Source organism: Astyanax mexicanus, chromosome 11 (genome assembly GCF_023375975.1).
Source record: "Astyanax mexicanus isolate ESR-SI-001 chromosome 11, AstMex3_surface, whole genome shotgun sequence".
Taxonomy (NCBI): Eukaryota; Metazoa; Chordata; class Actinopteri; order Characiformes; family Acestrorhamphidae; genus Astyanax; species Astyanax mexicanus.
This window is the reverse complement of record NC_064418.1, coordinates 9,022,440-9,040,835: the sequence shown is the minus strand read 5'-3', so window position 1 is coordinate 9,040,835 and position 18,396 is coordinate 9,022,440. Positions and strand designations below refer to the sequence as shown.

At 36.7% G+C, this 18,396-nt stretch overlaps 2 protein-coding genes across 3 annotated transcripts in view; one reads left to right on the top strand and one right to left on the bottom strand.

Moving 5' to 3' along the window:
- The window catches only part of col4a1 (collagen, type IV, alpha 1), a 65,716-nt gene extending 55,677 nt beyond the window's left edge, over positions 1–10,039 (bottom strand). The window contains exon 1 of the mRNA XM_049485104.1: positions 9,767–10,039. Coding sequence (XP_049341061.1) covers positions 9,767–9,838 — 72 coding nt within the window. The 5' untranslated portion in view covers positions 9,839–10,039. The remainder of the gene's footprint in view (positions 1–9,766) is intronic.
- Positions 10,040–10,098: 59 nt separating this feature from the next.
- col4a2 (collagen, type IV, alpha 2) overlaps positions 10,099–18,396 on the top strand; it is a 105,352-nt gene continuing 97,054 nt past the window's right edge. For both annotated transcript variants that reach the window (XM_007227929.4, XM_007227928.4), the window contains exons 1-3: positions 10,099–10,303; positions 10,984–11,088; positions 11,204–11,255. In XM_007227929.4, coding sequence (XP_007227991.3) covers positions 11,045–11,088; positions 11,204–11,255 — 96 coding nt within the window. In that variant the 5' untranslated portion in view covers positions 10,099–10,303; positions 10,984–11,044. The remainder of the gene's footprint in view (positions 10,304–10,983; positions 11,089–11,203; positions 11,256–18,396) is intronic.

Below are 18,396 nucleotides of genomic sequence, written 5' to 3'. Positions count from 1 at the left end.
CCTGCTCAGGAAACCAAGACTCCAGGGTTTTTAATCAGCTGTGGTCAATCCATGAGATTGAGAGGGGATTTATTGCTACTGTGAGAATGCGTAGGTGCTGGACTAACTGGGCAATTGGTATTAAAGTTTTTTGAGGTCACAGACTCGGGAGAATATTTTGTAACTCCTCTGTGTGTAAACAGTATCCTCAGTATATAAAGGCCAGTGTGTAGAAATATGAAATGTATAAAGTAAGAAATGTATTTTATAGTTATAATAAACAATCTTTGCATTTAATTTCATTTAAATAAAAAAAGTGAAACTAGGATTCCATTTTTAAATGCAAAACAATAATTTTTTTATAGTACTTTAATTTAAAGCGAATGGTCAACCAAAGTAAATTGTTCACCAATTACATTAGTTATTAGTACTGCTGTCCTCTAGACACAGTGGTAAGCCTCTGACCAGGATGATGTCTGTAGGACACCTACTCACACTCAGAACCTGTTTCTCAATTAGTTATAGTTCTCCAGTATCTATTATGTGCCCACCATATACTCATCATCTCATAACTCAGAACATGCTATAGCTCTTCATTATCTCTCTGTACTGTTGTTTAGTTCTGGTATTTGTTTGTACTGAGCAGGTTGGACCTGAGGGGGATGGGTTCCTCTTCACTCCTAAGGTTCTTCCTCTTAATGTAAGGGAGTTTTTCCTTTGACACTGTTGGCACCACAGTTATTGGCATCACTGTGGTGCTTTACCACAAGACATGTGGACCAGTTTTTCTCTGTAAAGCTTTTTTGTGACAACGTTTGTTCTAAAAAGTGCTATATAAATACATTTTAACTCAATTGAATTGGAGACAAGTATGAATGCATGTGGCTAAGATCTAATCAGGATTAGGTAAGTCCCCGATCTGATCATGTATTCATAAATCGGGGCTGATCACATAATTTTTTTAAGGAATCAATTTTGGATCACTGATTTATCAAATATGTAACACTGTGTTATTAATCCACAAATTTACTATAGACTACAGACACAATAATTAAATGTTTATGCTTTCGTGCTGATTAAGGTTCTCAGGCACGCAGTCTCACACACACACACACACACACACACACACACACGTTTCCTCTTTCCAAAAAAAAAATAATTCAATGCAATATATGGAGCTACACTAGGGTTTATTTCCTCCATTAACACTCTTATTTAAACTCTTTATTTAAATTTTAAAAGCATTAAAAACTATCCTTATTAGTTATTATAATAAAGTAATAACTTTATTATAACTTTAAATAAAGTCCTAATCTAGTCTGCTAGGCCTAATAAATCACACTACACTATTATTTCATATATACACAGAGAAATACCAGCATTAAAAATGAATCATGATCTTGATGTAATCTTATGATCTTAATTTTTTAGTTTGTTTACTAAGATTTTAATAATTTAAATAAATTTCTTTGTGATAAAATTGGTTGTTTTGTTACCAAGTAAACTTAAGGGACAACTTGGATGTGTTCTTTCTTTTTTTTAATGCATTGGCAAAGTTTCAGATTGGGGCTAAATCAAATTACTTGTACTCTGGTGCAATAAAATGTTGTCAGAACATCCCTAATCAAGATACAGTCCAGAGACAAGTTACATAAAGTAACCAGGTGCAAACGAGGGTCAGTATAAAGTAAAAGCCACTTCATTAAAAGGCATAAAAAGATTTATTCCTTCTCCCGTTGGTTACTTGCTTTCATAGAATGGATTTGTAAACCAAAAGATTACAGAGCTCCACCATCCCTGACTGTCTGGTTCTGACCACAAGCAAAAAGAAGAGAATTTACTCCTCTAAAATCCAAAGAAGCGCAGGAAGACAGACTAAAGCATTGTTTTGGCCCAGACATAACAAGGCTCTGTAGTCCTCAGTGTGTGAGCTGAGATTTGTCAGTAAATACTCCTTCAAACATAATCCTCTTTGTGCCTGACATGGGCACCACAGGGCACCACATGGTGAGACTCACCAACTATACACCAACTATACTCTTTGGGTAGTGAACCAGTGGGCTAATGGCATCAAGGCACAATGGCCCTGTTCCTCTGGACCACCCATGAATGTTCATGCACACGCTCCTACACAAACGCCACGCATAACATGAACTCAGAGAACTCAGAGAAACAGTCTCTGTCTGCATTACTGAAGTTTTATTAGTATTATCTAGTTATGAAAGTTGTCCCTGTGTTTTTTAATTCTGTTTTTTTTCTAGTACTTCCATTCAGGCTAGAGCAAACCAAGTCTCAAATCTACTTAACACACTATTGGCTAAAAACAAATGCTATCCACAGACATCTCACCTTTCCAATGACTCGCGGGATTTTCCCTTAGTATTCTAGTTCTATATACTAGCCATATACTTTATGTCATTGCTGTCCAATGAAAAGCAAATATCTCCAAAACAGCCACTTTATAGGAGAGAGAAAAGAAACTTCTAAATTGTCAAAGGAAGAAGAAGAGTTTTAAAAAGTTAAAAAAACAGTTTGTCTGTTTAAATTATGTAGTAAACTAAAAATTGACAAAACTGACAAAACTTTTAATTGGACGGCAACAATACACTAGCTATATACTACTAAAAAAAAAACACACAAGCTTAATAATATAAAATATTAATGTTAGTATTTATATATTTAATTTCAAACTTGTCAGCTTAATTTACAGATCAGATGAAAGAACCGAATAAGCAAAAGTTTAAAATAAAAAAGAAAAGAATAAAAAGTATTCACCACTTGCTATATTTCTAATTTATTTTATTGATAACAACATATTAGTTAAGTAGGGAAGGCTTCTGACCAAAAAATTAAATATGCGGTCGTGGTAAAGGTCAGTTGGAGGATTTTGTGTGACTTGGTGTCACCTCCCTGAAATGAGATTTCTTCTTAGGGTGGGATATCTACATGCAGATAGTCTCAGTCACCCATGAACCACAATGGCATTTTAAAACAAATCTTAAATCTCAAGCCAGAAGAAAAAGCACCATATATTTCACAGGATTCCTAAACCAATCCTTAGTACTGTAGAACGCTTCGCAAACAGAGAACATTTAATTAAACATTTCATGAAGCTGTGTATACTTTTCCTGATGAGATCATGACAAATCATTTACTTACTACTCTTTAATTCCCATAGAAACAGAAACACAGAGAGAGAGAGAGAGTGAGAGAGAGAGAGAGAAAGAGAAAAGGAAAGAAGGCATAGGAAGCGAAGAATCCCTGAGATAAACATGAGTTCTTGTTGCTTTCTCCACTGTGGCGTTCTATCTTTCCTCTCTTGGGAAAAGAGTGGAACAGCATGATCTGTCCAGAAGGGTTCCGAATCTGAGAGTGGTGAAGTATTTATCATATTTTCCCTCAGAGAATTCATCCTCCACACTCACTCTCACACTTTCACTCTCTGCATACGTCTCTTCCTGGAATCTGACCGATAACCACCCACCCAAATGAAATCAAATGAATTATCCTGCCAAGTGAAAAAAACAAGATAAACCATGCCCATAAACTCGGATTTTAAAACGATCCTGTTAGCTAATCAAATTCCATGAAAGAATGAAATATTACTTTGTATCAAAACAGCAGAAGCAGTTTTCAGACGTTTTTTATGAATGTAACAGTGTCTTACAACTTACACAGGTAAGTTTTCAGTAAAGTTTCTCCAGCACTAAGGCTGGGTGCAGCAGCATTAGCCACTAAGCACAGTGATAGCTCTTTAGCCGTTCAGAGGCGAGTATATTGGACTGTAGTCTACATGTTTGTAGTGTTAAAACAAGCTACGTGAGATAAACTGCTAGCTGACAGTACCCTGGATTACCGGAACACTTAGGGTTCCTCAGTCTAGCACTATCAGGTGGCATTTACCTCCCCCTAGCGCTGTGGTTAGTGGCCAATGCTAATGCTGCTGGACCTAATGCTGCATTTTTGACTTAGACAAAATATTGGAAATCTATGCTTACTGTAAATATATGGAAGCACTTTTGGAAGAGAAATCTGTGTAGATTAACATCCAGTTCTTGTTTGACTTTGCAAGAAAATGTTTTTTAAGATTTGCAGTTTTCTATACTGAGGCCCTTCCCCCAGATTCCCCATTAGAAGGGAAACATGGCGACACCTTTGCTCATTTTGATGTATAAGGCACTTAACAAACCTTATAATACAGCGCACCTTATAGTCTGAAAAATATGATGCCCTGTAGTTCTTTATCACTGGAATCAAGTAAGACTTTTTTGTTTGTTTTATATGCTTACATAATTTTCCTGAATCTTAACATGCTGAACAACTAAACCATCATCACACGTGTATAATATCTTTTAAACTTCTTCATCATGTGAACAATCTGACAATCAAAACTGATATTATATTGCTAGCACTCACTTTATTTACATTTTAGCTTAATGCCTTAGATTTTTCTCCAGATGATTCTCAGGGTGTGTTTTCCTCAGACATCAACATTGTGCATTAGGCAAGTTGTGGTTTTGGCTAGAATTCGCTGCTCCGTTTCTCCAGCACATGGAGACAACTTGACTTGAGAATGTTCTTCGCTCCTGAGTTCTGCTCACCAAGCTCTGCATTTTGAGGAAAATTTAATCTGGACCCAATCTTAACAAGGTCAATTCATAGCAGGAAGCTAACAATGAAGCAGACCCACTAATCTGATAGGAGCTAAACAAGAGACACGTGAGACCTTCCTGGCCTCTTGAGAACACTGGAGGTTAAATGGTGAACTCCTCTGGAGTTCAGCCAACTCCCAGTGATCAGAAACACCAGGTTTGCATTAAAGCAAAGTTACAGACTATGACGTACAAAAAAAAAGCAGATGAAAAATACTGAAACCGATAGCGAAGGTTATTTCTGGATCATGTCTGCTTGTACTAAGTTGAACCTTCAAAGCAACCAACATCCTGTGATTCATCCAAGGGAAGATGTTTACTCTCTTTTTTTTTTAATCTGGCCTCACAAACAGGGTCATTGTCCTGAAAGCACATCTGCTCTTGTCCATCACAAACCTCCTTTTGTTCCTCAAGAGCTCCTGGGAGAGAAGAAAATCACTGTCTCTTCGCGAGGTAAGACCAGATGTACCACTTAGGGTTTTAGAGCTTTTCTTGTGGTTCAATCTGGTGGATCAATAAATCACTTTCAGGTAGATACAGGGAGCAATCCTGATCTCATTAAGCCTGCTCTACTTTCTTCATGGGGAACTTCCCAGGTCTTGGCCTTGGGACAAGCGTAACTAAGAAATAGCTACAGATTAAGATATGATGGGAATGGAACTTCAGATGTGAGGTTTTAATATAATAATGTACTGTACTTGAATCTCACATGACTAAATGAGCAGAAATTAAATTTCATGAGGCACAAGAAGTAGGTAATGCTTGTTTGGATAGAGTCTGATTCATGTACTATATAATGAATAACGTCAGCTTATATCAATAAAACAGTGTTATCACTATCAACAGCAATATTGCTTATAATTATTGGCTTCCTTTGTTGCGGCATTGACAGGATTATGCTCACCTCATAATCTCATAGAAAGTTAAATATTTGTGCCGCATAATCTGGGGATGATAATAAATCAAGTAAAACTGTGCCAATAATATGGAATATTATTTGAACATACCCTTGGTACAAATATTTCAATAAACATATCAAGTAATGTAAGCATTGTTCAATTGTCTTCAATTTAAATAACAGAAAATAAGTGGTGGAGCACTGTTCTACTGTGCAGTGACAAGTGCACAAATATGGTCTTCCTTGAGTCATCAGAAAAAAAAAAAAACTTTCTTTTGCCCTGAGCAGAAAATTCAGCAACAGGCCTTTGTTAAGACAACCTCTTAAAAGAAGAGCCTGATGCCTGAAGCATGGACTGGTACTTGGTCATACTGTTTTGATCTTGTGTTGGAGCCACAGGCACAGGGAACATAATACTGGTAGAGTGGAGAATGAATTAAACTACCAGCAAATTCTAGAGGTTAACCTTAAACTTTCTAAAAAAAAAAAAAGCAGCAGCAGAAAAGGATGGCTTCTACATCAGGATAATGACCCTAAACGCACCTTAACATATTCCACAATGGTCAATAAATATGGTATTATTAAGTATTAAGCATTGATCCTGCAATGTGCCCAAACCTTTGTATAACAACGTTTTATGCCTTTTGGAAATCAAAAATAAAAATGAACTTTCCAGGGAAGTTCCAGAAATCCAAGCAGCATTGGCAGTATGAACTTGAGTGTGTGTAAAAACAGAGTCTAGAGTTTTACTTCAGCCAAATACATGGGTATACATTTCACAAAAATCACTGTGAGACATCCTGCCTCAACAAATGTTGCGCAAGAACATCACAGAGGGACTCTCACTAAACACTTATAAGTAGTGGGGATCTCATATTATTAATGGCAGAAATCTTGGCTAAGCAGTCTAATGTAGTGGTTGTGGAATTGTGGGCCACGCCCCAACATTGAGCCATGTGGGTACTTTCAGGGAGCCACAGGCCAAAACTTTTAGTTTTAGTTTTAATTTCTCTTTTGAAAACTTCTGTGACATATATTGTGTAAAGTATTTGCAAAATTAAAACATTTAGATTGAGCTTGTTGATTCGTCTACCATAGTACAGTCACATGACTGACTGACTGATTTTTGAGTGAAATATTTGTGAAGGGTATCTTATGTCTAACTTTATTTTTACTCATAATTACAACAAAAAGAGACAATTTAAGCTTATTAATATGTTTCAGCATTGTCATTGCAATGTGTGCAGGTGCAGTAGTCACACTGCAGAACAAGCACTGTCTAGTTCAATATATATGATTTATATATTGCATAACAACAAAATATGTCTCAATATTTTTTTCTGATTATTTTGAGCAGGTAAAGAAAAGAGCCATGAGTTTCAAAAATCCTGGTCGTAAGCAAACAGCATAATTTTAGCATTAGTCTGCGACAAGCTTGATAGATGCAAGGGCTTATTAACAACATTGTTACCATACACCTCGGCCCATAGAAACAGTAATGGCTACATGATACAGGCAAATATTATTTCTGAATTTCCTACCAGTCTAGAAACTGCATATTCTTAATGTTCTGCTGCTGTGGTTAGTTAGTTAATCTCGCTGATGTTTAAGGTCGTCTGTTTTCATCATTCTCTAACAAAGCAAGTTTATTTTTCCAGACAATGTTACCTCCTACATCCACCCCAAAGCCACAGCTCTCCCTGTAGAAGATACCATCATCCTATCCTGTCCCACATGAGAAATGTGGCCACCCACCTCAGTGAAACAGCTACAGCTACACTGCAGAATGGGACAAGAGGGAGCCTCAGGAACAGAGACTGGAGAAGGCAGCCCTTATAGAGGACAAGCAGCTTCACCAAGAACGAAGTGCAAATGGATAAAACAGATTTCAGAGAGATATAGTGCTGAAAAACATAATGGAATATATGGAACAGAACCAGGAACTGCAATCTTCTTTAACATGCATTAAAACTGAGGTTTTATACTACACTCTATTTTGTCAGTATTGCTCTCCTTGGCTCTACATCAGATACTACAAAGTAAACACTGTGTATTTATCACAATACTGCAGGTTTGGCAGATAAATATTTTGTGCTAACAGGGGCAGATGAAGCTTTGTTACTTCCAAATGCATCACACAGTCATTGGTGTGACTGTACTTGTATCGTTGGCTGCCATTTTTTTTTTCCAAACATCAATTTTTCCAAACATGCCATAGCTCATCATCCTCTACTCCTTTGCTCTGCTTTGCATTGCAGCATAATAGCACCCATCAAAACCACACTCGATAGTAGAGTTCATTAGCATATTCTGCAAGGAAGGTAGAACGATCCTATGAAGACATGGCCACACAAATGGAGTTATGGAGTTACGGAGGCTTTGTGGTGACATCACCAGAATGTCCACGGCTTTAGCAATTGAAGCACAACTCAACTTTTGAGGAAACTTATGGGAGAAAATATAGCCAGTTGAATTGGGCATCTTGATTTTTTTTTTCTTCATGTAAATTTTATAATTTTAATAACAAACACACTGAAATCAACTCTGCAGCAGATGACTTTAAGCTTCAAGCTTTCAGGCTTGTTTGATTTTTTCCTTTGCAATGTAGACTAAGTGTATGTGCACTGAGAACTGTCGGTAATCATGAACATGGAAGCATACATCAGTTGCGTCCCTAAAATCTATAACCAACTCTGAACATCGGCTCTCAGCTGTAATTAAGATATCTGTATCTCTTTCTGGTTAAGATATGCAGCCTATGCTTTGAAATGCAGCACAAAACCTACTGGTTTCATATACAGTATGTATGCATTGATATTGAATTTACCCAACCTTTATACTTGTATCTACTGTATATTGAGTACTACATATTCAAAAAGCTAGCTAACAATACTACTTATAGTAGCACACAATTGGGACACGATCCTACACTGGAATCCTACATAGGAACATTGAGGAGAACATTCTGCACAATCTGTGATAAGAGGTTATAACACAGTTATATAGTTCATACCATAGCAGACATTTAATCTCCTCATCTGGTATGTGCATTTCAAAACACAGATATACATATTGCAGTGTACAATACACATAAATCTAAGTTTATACTTTATACAGCTTCTGTCCTCTCTAACAGATTGTAGAAGTTCTCCCGCCCAGCCTTTGCTTGACCCAACCCCCAGAACAGAAGTTCCGACCTGAGTGGGAGTGGCAAGTTAGCAGAGAATGGGCAGTGGCCACATAAAATAAGCCACTCCTCATTTCAACAGCTTGCATGCAGCAAGGCACGGTACACAATTCAGTTCCCTCCTTAGCTTGGGGATGAACACAAGACTGGGACAGGAATAGGATAAGGCTGATTCTAAAGTATGCATGTATAATATATAGTTACATATATATAATAAAGTATATGTTTTCCATGGAGAATCCTAGTTTATGATGTTTACTGTAGTGTAGGATGGTACAAATTGTATGCTTATTGTTGTATAATATATAAAAGACAAATTCAACAATAAGTTCAAATCTAGAACTTATTAAATTAAGCATAACCCTAAAAAACATAAAATAGACATAAATATATAATAAGACAAAAAAATATATAAAGAATTACGAGGGTTCTTATATATCTATATATATATATATATATATACGTATATATATATACATACATCAGTGTTACACAAGTACATACCCTTACTATCACTAGCTATAATGCATATAACTTACAGCAATCATTTACTAGGTTAACTACATAACCTATATATATATATATATATATATATATATATATATATATATATATATATATATATATATATATATATATATATATTTATATTTATTTATTTCAACCTATGTACACATTTAAACCTTTTTATATGTATAATCCTTATACATATTCTTATATATAAATTGTTCTCATTTCACAACAGGTTCCAAGATATTTACAAACAGTTCAAGCTCTCATTCGAAGCGTTTTAAACCTTTTTAATCTTAAACTGTATTTATAACGTACAATTTTGACTCATGATATATGTTCATGGCTAACTTTGTGCCATGAACATATATGCCATGTACATGTATTCCAACTGCAGGACCTTTTTACGCACGTTATGTACGACTTACTTCTATTTTTAACGTGAATATCACGAACATTAAGAGACATTAAAGGACATTAAGATACATTAAGAGAAAGATACGGCTCTACACAGCTATAAACGTGTTTTAATCAACTTACCTCGGCTCTAGTTTGGTGTAAACCGGCCAAAACAGCCACCGCGAGAAGCAGCGTGCCACCTGCGCAGCGCATGGCGCCTGTCTCGCGTTGCTGTCTCGCGCTCCCCCGTCACTCACAGCTCCTCCGCAGAACGTCCTGCACCGGTTCCCCGGTTCCTCCGCGCTTTTGCTGAAAGCTGAAAGTCTGCTTTTCTACCGGAGCCTAACCGGAACGCTCTTCTGCATCTTTTCCATCGACGTTGTGCTGTATAGTGTGGTCGCGTCCAAAGCAGCTGCTCGTAGACGAGCCCACCACACCCCCCCACAACCCACCCCTCGCGCCTGCGACCACCCTCACTTTGAGCCCTCACTTCGAGCTCTGCCCCGTGTAGCGGAGCTTCCAGAGCTTGTCAACATATTGTCCGGAGAAAGAAAGTTTCTCCGAAGTGAAGCTGGAGAAAGAGTCTGGGCACGAGCCTTTATCTCCGGTAGAAAAGCGCGGAGTTTCTGCGCGCGCGTTTCCAAAGAGCGCACGGAGCGGAGCGCGCCGGTCAAGGAGGTAAGAGCGTTATGTTACATACTGCAGTTAAAAAAGCAGTTAAAGTCTGTGTTGTTTAGATTTGAGCACAATGTTAGGGTTTAATACAATGTTAATCGACATTTTAAAAAATAGAGATTAGAGATTTGTTCGTGTCTTATTTATATACATGAGTATGTAGCCTATATCTGTCTGTAACCTCCGTATTGCACTATATGCATTATAATATACTGAGTGCGTATATTAGCCTAGTATACACAGCAGATTCAGATTATATATCATAGGTTGGCTAAGATAGCTATCAGTCTGTACAGCTCTTTCAGTGTTTAGAACATGTTGTAAAGAACTGTAACATTTTGGTTGTAGCTAAACCATGTGTTTCTGCTGATTTAGAGATTTGTTTGTCTTATTTATATAACAAATCTTATTTAAACACAAGAGTCTGTTCAGTATGTAGCTCATTTGTCGGTAAGCTCAGTATTGCACTTTATGCATTATAATATAACGTTACTGAGTGTGTATATCAACATAGTATACATAGTATAGTATATAGCATAGTATGTGCATATTTTATACTGAGTGTGTATATTAATATAGGTTAGCTAAGCTTAGCTACCAGTCTTTACAGCTCTTTCAGTGTTGAGAACATGTTGTGAAGTACTGTAACAGGATTTTAGCTAAACCATGTGGTGTTTCTGCAGTTCCAGCCTTTGCATGGGTGCCATGCTGTGACAGCAGAACTGTGTGGAGGAACAGGAGAGAATGAAATTTGAAGTGCGGATGGAGGGAGTGATGAAAAAGCTGAGGTAAACTTTTGTTTTATTTGACTTCTGTTTGTGCTCCTAAATATAACAGTATGAAATGTTCCAGCTTAAACCCCCATGCTGCTTTTAACCTCATTAATGTTTGTTTTTATATCAGGTTTCTTCTGATTTGCCTCGTCGTCCTCGCCTTGACGTCTGAAGTTGACGCAGTGAGTTGAATTTTTGTTAAAAAAAGTTTTATGTGCTGTTTTGAGAAAAGTCTGGCATGTATTAGACTGAGAATGTGCTTCACTCACTGAAGCCTGCCAGTTTGTATTGCAAAATGTGCTTTCCACCAATGGGAGTGTCCACAAGGGTGGAGTCAGGGGTCTACTGCTGTAGATATTTAACCCTTTAAAGGATGCACACACTTCAATGATAGCAAAGAACATTAAATAAAAACGTTTAATGCTACTTTTTTTGGTTGATGATGGGTTGATGATGAAAGGTTGATGATGAAAGAACAACCCTAAAACAATCCATATTTAACATTACCTAATAGGTTTCAGATGTCAGATGTAATCAGTGTTCAAGTTCTGACTTTGAATCAATGTTCATTTCAAAGTTTTGAATGGTTTGGGGCTCTGAATCTACACTTATAATGCTTTAAGGTGAAAGATGCTTCACACAACTATAATAATATAATAATAACTATAGTAATAATTTTAATAATTATTATTTAAATGTCCCTCCTTTCTACACTACAGGACCACAGTACAGGCTATAAGAATTCAATATAAACAAGATATCAAGTCAAGTCAAGTCAAGTAGTTTTATTGTCAATACTGCATATGTACAGGACATACCGAGAATTGAAATTACGTTACTCTCCTTCCCAATTTTACAGCAAATATAAGACATATATAAAGTAAAGTTTAATACAAAGCATATATACACACATATAGACCAAAATGTTGAAGCAATGTGCACAATTAAATTCTGACATTGTGGATCAACATTGTTCCAATGCATTATTGATGGAAAAATTAACATTGATTTAACATTGTGTTGCGTATCTCGATATACAATATACATATCTCGATATGTAATTAATAAAGTATAATGGTAACGTGTCAGTATGTATTCTAAACACCAAAATGTTAAGTGTTGTGAGGAGGAATGTTGACATTATAAAGTGGTAAATGTGCAGGCCTGAATTTAAATAAATGCAGGAATGGATGTACAGTATATTAATAAATTAAATGAAAACCTGAACTATCATACAGTTATTCTTTCATAACTTGAGTAAAAGTCACCAGTCAATTGTGGATCGTGCAGCTGGATTTAGGGCGTGTCTGTGTGTATTTTGGTATTGTGAGGGCGCAGCTTGAAATATGCAAAAGGAACGTACTATTTTCCTTATTTTTTCTTAATTTTTTTGCTCGTTTCCTTTAAGAGCCAGGTGTGCTCTGACTTTGGCGCGTTGATATCTTAAAAGCGCGGTGCTTTGTGCAACTCAGCATAAGATACTGCTGAACAGCAATGTAATTCAATTTTTTATTCTGTTTATTGTTGAGGTAAAAGTCGGGTTTGCGCTTTGCAGTGTGTCTGTGTGTGTGTGTGTTTAACGAGCGGGGGTGTATGCGGGCTGGGCGCACCTGTAGGAATGGACTCTAACGACTTTTAGTTGGTGGAGCACCTGTGTTCTTCGCCGCTAAAATAGAAACACACCAGAAATTTATATGAACACACATAATTTTCAGACCACCGCACCCTTTAGTGTAGTTTTCTTCCTAAACTCAGATGCTATTTTAACGGTGAAGGTGTAAAACGTGAAAACAGACAGTTGACAGGGTCTAAAGTAGCCTTGCACAGGGTGTACGTTAGGGCCCAACGTTTTTTATTTTTTCATTTTCCATGCTGTTCCAATTTTTCCTAAGTTTGGGTTGTACTTTCTAGTGACACTGTATATAATTAGCCATCAAAAGGATATTTAAATAAACATAGGTGGGAATTATATGACTTACAGACAGTCAGTGAAGTCAATCTGAAGAAATGTATGTTGGATTGCTGCTCTGGGAATACAAGAAGACGACAGAACAGCATGTTTAATGTTATATTTTGTTCCATAAGGTGCCTCTTCCCTACACCTGTGTTTAAATTAGAACCATAGAGCTCAGTTTCAGTGTAGATCTCATTCTTTCCAACCAATTTTGCAGCACATTAATAACACACTTTCCAAACACTCTGTCATGTCTGATGATTATTGATTACCAGGCCCTGACAGACTTAATGGGCAGTTTATTTTATTAGTGCTGTCACACTGTTCTGTAGTGTGTTTACTCAGTTATCTCACAGTGAATAGCATGTGGGAATATCTATCTCATGTTTTTAATTATCGATGACGAAACAATATGAATGGTTCTGTCTACGTGTTAAAGACTTGGAAAACTTGAGCCAAAAACTTGTTGATCTTGAAGCTGAAAGACTTCTGTAATTGTATCCTCATAATATAGATTAAATAGATTAAATAAGCGATGTAAAAATTAAATATGCAGTAGGCTATTAGAAGCAGTTACACTGCTATCACTACAATGTGTGTTTGAGTGATGATGATGATGCCCCTCAGCAGGAGTGAGTCATATAGTTTTTCCAGAAGAAGAAAAACAAGGAGATGTGTTTGTTCCTGAGTCACATGATCTCTGTGTCTGATCACCTCCGCCTCCTACAGCTAGAGCAGTAAAATCTATAGTGTTAAAGGGATGAACAAAAGTCTTTTCCCAGCTGTCTGGAAAACTTCAACCCTAGGCTCTCGTCTTTGAGTCCTGCGGTCTTACTGTGGTTTACAGCCATTAGTAGCTGAAGAAGAACATGAAAGGGTCATCACAGGATTTCTGTTTGGAGGTTAAGACCCACGTGGGAGAGATAAGATCCCACCCCTGGCCTTCTAGCTTTGTTCCTGTTCTTTCCCCAATTTGTTGGGCTGGAGAAAGTTACTTGCTATAGACTTTTACGAGATTTATGATGCCAAAACCTTTTACATAAAAGAATAAATGGACTAAATAAATGATCACAGCTTTATTTTTGGACTTCCTTAACTGTCATATACCTCAAATTGACCATAAAAGTTATCTATATCTCAACCTAAACCTAAAATTAATCTATACCTCAACCTTAACCTTACATTAACCTATACCTTAATCTGAACCTATAGTATAGAGGTACGCCACTATACCTCAACCTCAACCTAAAATTAACCTATACCTTAACCTGACCCTTAAAATAAGCTATACCTCAAACTGAACCTAAAATTAATATACATCTCAACCTAAACCTAAAATTAACCTATACCTCAACCTGAACCTAAAATTAACCTTTACTGCAACCTATACCTAAAATTAATATATACCTCAACCTAAACCTAAAATTAACCTATGTATATTTAAACCTGAACCTAAAATTAACCTATATCTCAACCTGAACCTTACAATGTATCTATACCTTAACCTGAACCATACATTAACCTATACCTCAACCTGACCTAAAATTAACGTATACCTCAACCTGAACCTTAACATAAGCTATACCTTAACCTGAACCTAAAATTATCCTGTACCTTAACTTGAACCATACATTAACCTGGGGAGGCAACATGAAGAGGAGAGATGCATCACGGCTGGACAAGCTGGTCAGGAGGGCCGGGGCAGTGGTTGGAATGGAGCTGGACTCTCTGGTTACAATAGCTGAGAGAAGGACTTTGGATAAACTGCTTTCTATCATGAACAATGATAGTCACCCACTTCACACCACCATCATGAAGCAGAGATGTGTGTTCAGTGGCAGACTGCTGTCACAGAGCTGCACAACAGACAGACTCAGAAAATCCTTCATTCCGAGAGCCATCAGACTCTTTAACTCCTCCCATCGGGGACGGGATGCCAGGCACACCACTTGGACATTATTCAACAACTTAATTATTTATATTAACACTTCCCCAACCTCGCTTACATTAAAGTATACCTTACTCATGATTGGGTATTCACATTTTCACATTCTCTTTTTAGAACTGTCTTGTAACGTATGCATACTTATTTTATATTATATTTCTATGTGACATCAGTCACTTTCGTAATCGATGTCATTGCACTTTACTCTGTTAATTATTTAAATATTTATGACCATTAGCAACATCTACTGCACTGCTCCGTTTACAGATAGATCCTTACCTTGTATAGTTAGGTTTTTTTTATTTTTTTTATAGCCTTATATATTTTCTATTCTTCTGTGTTTTGATTTGTCTGAGTATGTTTCTTATTGTATTGTGTTGTTGCTGCTGGATGCCTAAATTTCCTTCGGGATAAATAAAGTATCTATCTATCTATCTATCTATCTATCTATCTATCTATCTATCTATCTATCTATCTATCTATCTATACCTTAAATTAACTAAATTAATTAAATATCTCAATCTCAACCTTAAATAAACCTCTACCTCAATCTGAACCTTAATGTTAGCTCTACCTCAGCCTGAACCTAGACTTAACCTGTACCTCTACCTGAACCTTAAATTAATCTACATCTTAACCTAAACCTAAACTTAACCTATACTTCAACCTGAACCTAAACAAGTTCTGCCTTTGTTCTTGTTTTCTCCCCATTTTTTTTGGCTGGAGAAACATACTTGCCATAGACTTTACGAGATTTATGATGCCATAAGCAAATTAATGGACTAAATATATATGGTCTTAAAGACAATGCCACAATACACAGCTTTATTTTAGGATTTCCTCTGCCTTAGACTTCTCTGTACGGATCTGGACTGATTTGCTTCTTTAACCCTGATTACAACTTGTGCCTAAATCCAGGAAGACCACTGTCAGGAGGTACCACCCCTCCACAGCAACATATTAATATCATACTTTGCCATTTTAGAGGTAAAGTCATTTGCTTAAGTGGAAGAAGGGGCCTCCTTGTCTCAGGCCTTATCTGATTTTGTGCTTCCCTGATGAAAAGCTTGTGACAGTGGTGAGGGCATGCTCTGTGCATTGTGCTGCTCAGCGAGCGATGCAGAGATCTCAGGTCTGCAGGAAAAGCTATTTTCAGACGAGCATCATTCGGAAATACTGGGTGACCTCATCAAGAAGTCTATGAAGTTTATAGTCGAGTAGAATTTAAAAGTTGTGTTTGTTTGTTATTGTTTATTATATTCAGTTAAACATTGCAAACGTTGCACTAGATGAGCATCATTGTGCACTAGTGGAAATCCTTTTGATATCCCAGGCATGTTTGTGTTTGCTTATGGAAAATAAATTTGGACTAATTGACAGATTTTAACTACATGTTTCACGTACTGAAAGAGCATTGCGAGATTCGCTTCTCTTCCCTGTGAAGTCACAATAAGAACATTTACTCCATATGTTTTATTGGAAAGTTGTTGTGAGAAAGTCTGTGAACTTCCCGGCAGAGTGTGCAATAGAGATCGTAACACAGTAGACCTCAGATGACAATTCCAGGAGCAGTGAGTAGGAGTTCCAGAAAGTGAAGGGGCAGCTTTTGTACTGGATCCAGGAGCAGCTTCTGGGCTAAAAAGGAATTTGTACATATGTGACTTAAAGACCATTTCACAATAGAGTAAAATATTAGTCAATTCACAGCCATTTTACAGGAACAGGCTTAAACAGAAAATATCACAGAGCAAGCAGTATAGATTGAACCAAAATCTTACGCTAAAAATAATCTTAACCTAAATTTAACTTAACCTGTACTTAAACTTAACCTTAGCCCAATTTCTTGGACTTCAGTGTAAAGGTCATTATGATGTCTATTGATCTTTAGCCAAAAATAGAAACTCCAGCAGTTCAATAAGAGCCCTTACTTTAATGTACCATATTTTGCACACTATAAGGCGCACTTAAAATTCTTTAATTTTCCTAAAAATCATCAGAGCACCTTATAATCTGGTGCACCTTATGTATGAATTTTACCAGTCAGATTGTAAAGAGCAGTAAAGCTGAAGTACAGCGTTATACAGGAGTTTTAGTTACGTTTTCCAGAACCGAGACTAAAGCAGTATTAGCATTAGCTTCTAACTGTGCTAAGCATTGACTCTTTCGCTGTTCAGAGGTGAGTATTATTATCGGCCTGTAGCCTGCTCCTGCTAAACACAGCTAGCACTGCTGAAACAGCATTAGAATTAGCTGCTAAACATGCTCAGCGCTAGCTCTTTCGCTGTTCAGATGTCATCATTATTGGCTTGTAGTCTGCTTGTTTACTGTATTAATTTTTTTTGGATTTGTGCAAATCTGGAAATCTAAGCTTAGTGTTAATAAATGAAAGCGCTTTAGTCATCCAAATGAACAGTTTTTATGAGACAAATCTGTGTAGATTAACATCCAGCGCTCGTTTGACTTTAAAAGAAAATGTTTTTTTTTTTAAGAATTAAAGAGTTTTGTTTACTTAGCTTAGCTTTATTAGAATTAAAAAAAGAAAAACATGGTGACACCCCTGTTCCTTACTAGTGTCACATAATGCGTCTTATAATCTGGTGCACCTTATGTATGAAAATAGACCAGAAAATAGGCGTATATTGAGAGTGCGCCTTATAATCCTGTGCGTTTTATAGTGCGAGAAAAATATGGTAAATATACGCACATGGTAAAGCTACGGATGTAGTAAAAAAAAGAATAAATATTCTACCAAATAAAGTAAATATCAGTCATTGTAATGGATTACACATTTGTGCACAAAGTTTTCTGTATTAACCCATAGTTTTGTTTTAACTGATGAATAGTTCTTTAGGTATTAAATTAAGTATTAATTTAATAACTGTGACTGCAGCAGCCACAAGCAATTTGGAACTTTTTTTTTTGGGTGGAGAATATACGTCAACAGGAAGATCATAGCATGACCACTTTCCTAGGTTATTTGTGTGAGTAGAATTCAAGATGTGCTTTTCCTGTGTTGGGGAGGGTTTTTGGCTCTTGCTTGATGCTTAGATTGGAAAATGGATGGAGAATGCCGGGAAAACTGTGTTCTCTGGACAATGGGACAAAGCCTTGTCCTGGAATTAGAGCTTCAAAGTCAAAGTCAAGTCAAAGTGTTTTTTATTGTCATTTCAGCTATATACAGAGTACACAGTGAAACGAAACAACGTTCCTCCAGGGACCATGGTGCACATAAACACAGTGTAGACAGAACAATAGTGCAACAGTACAAAAGTGCAGACAGACAATACAACACAATACAGACAAAGAATAATAAATAACAAGACAGTGTGCAAATTATGCAGTGTGCAAAAAGTGTGCAAAAAAGACCAGTGAGGTAGTAATTACCTCTATTACACAGTGTGCAATAGAGTCCAGTGAGGTAGTA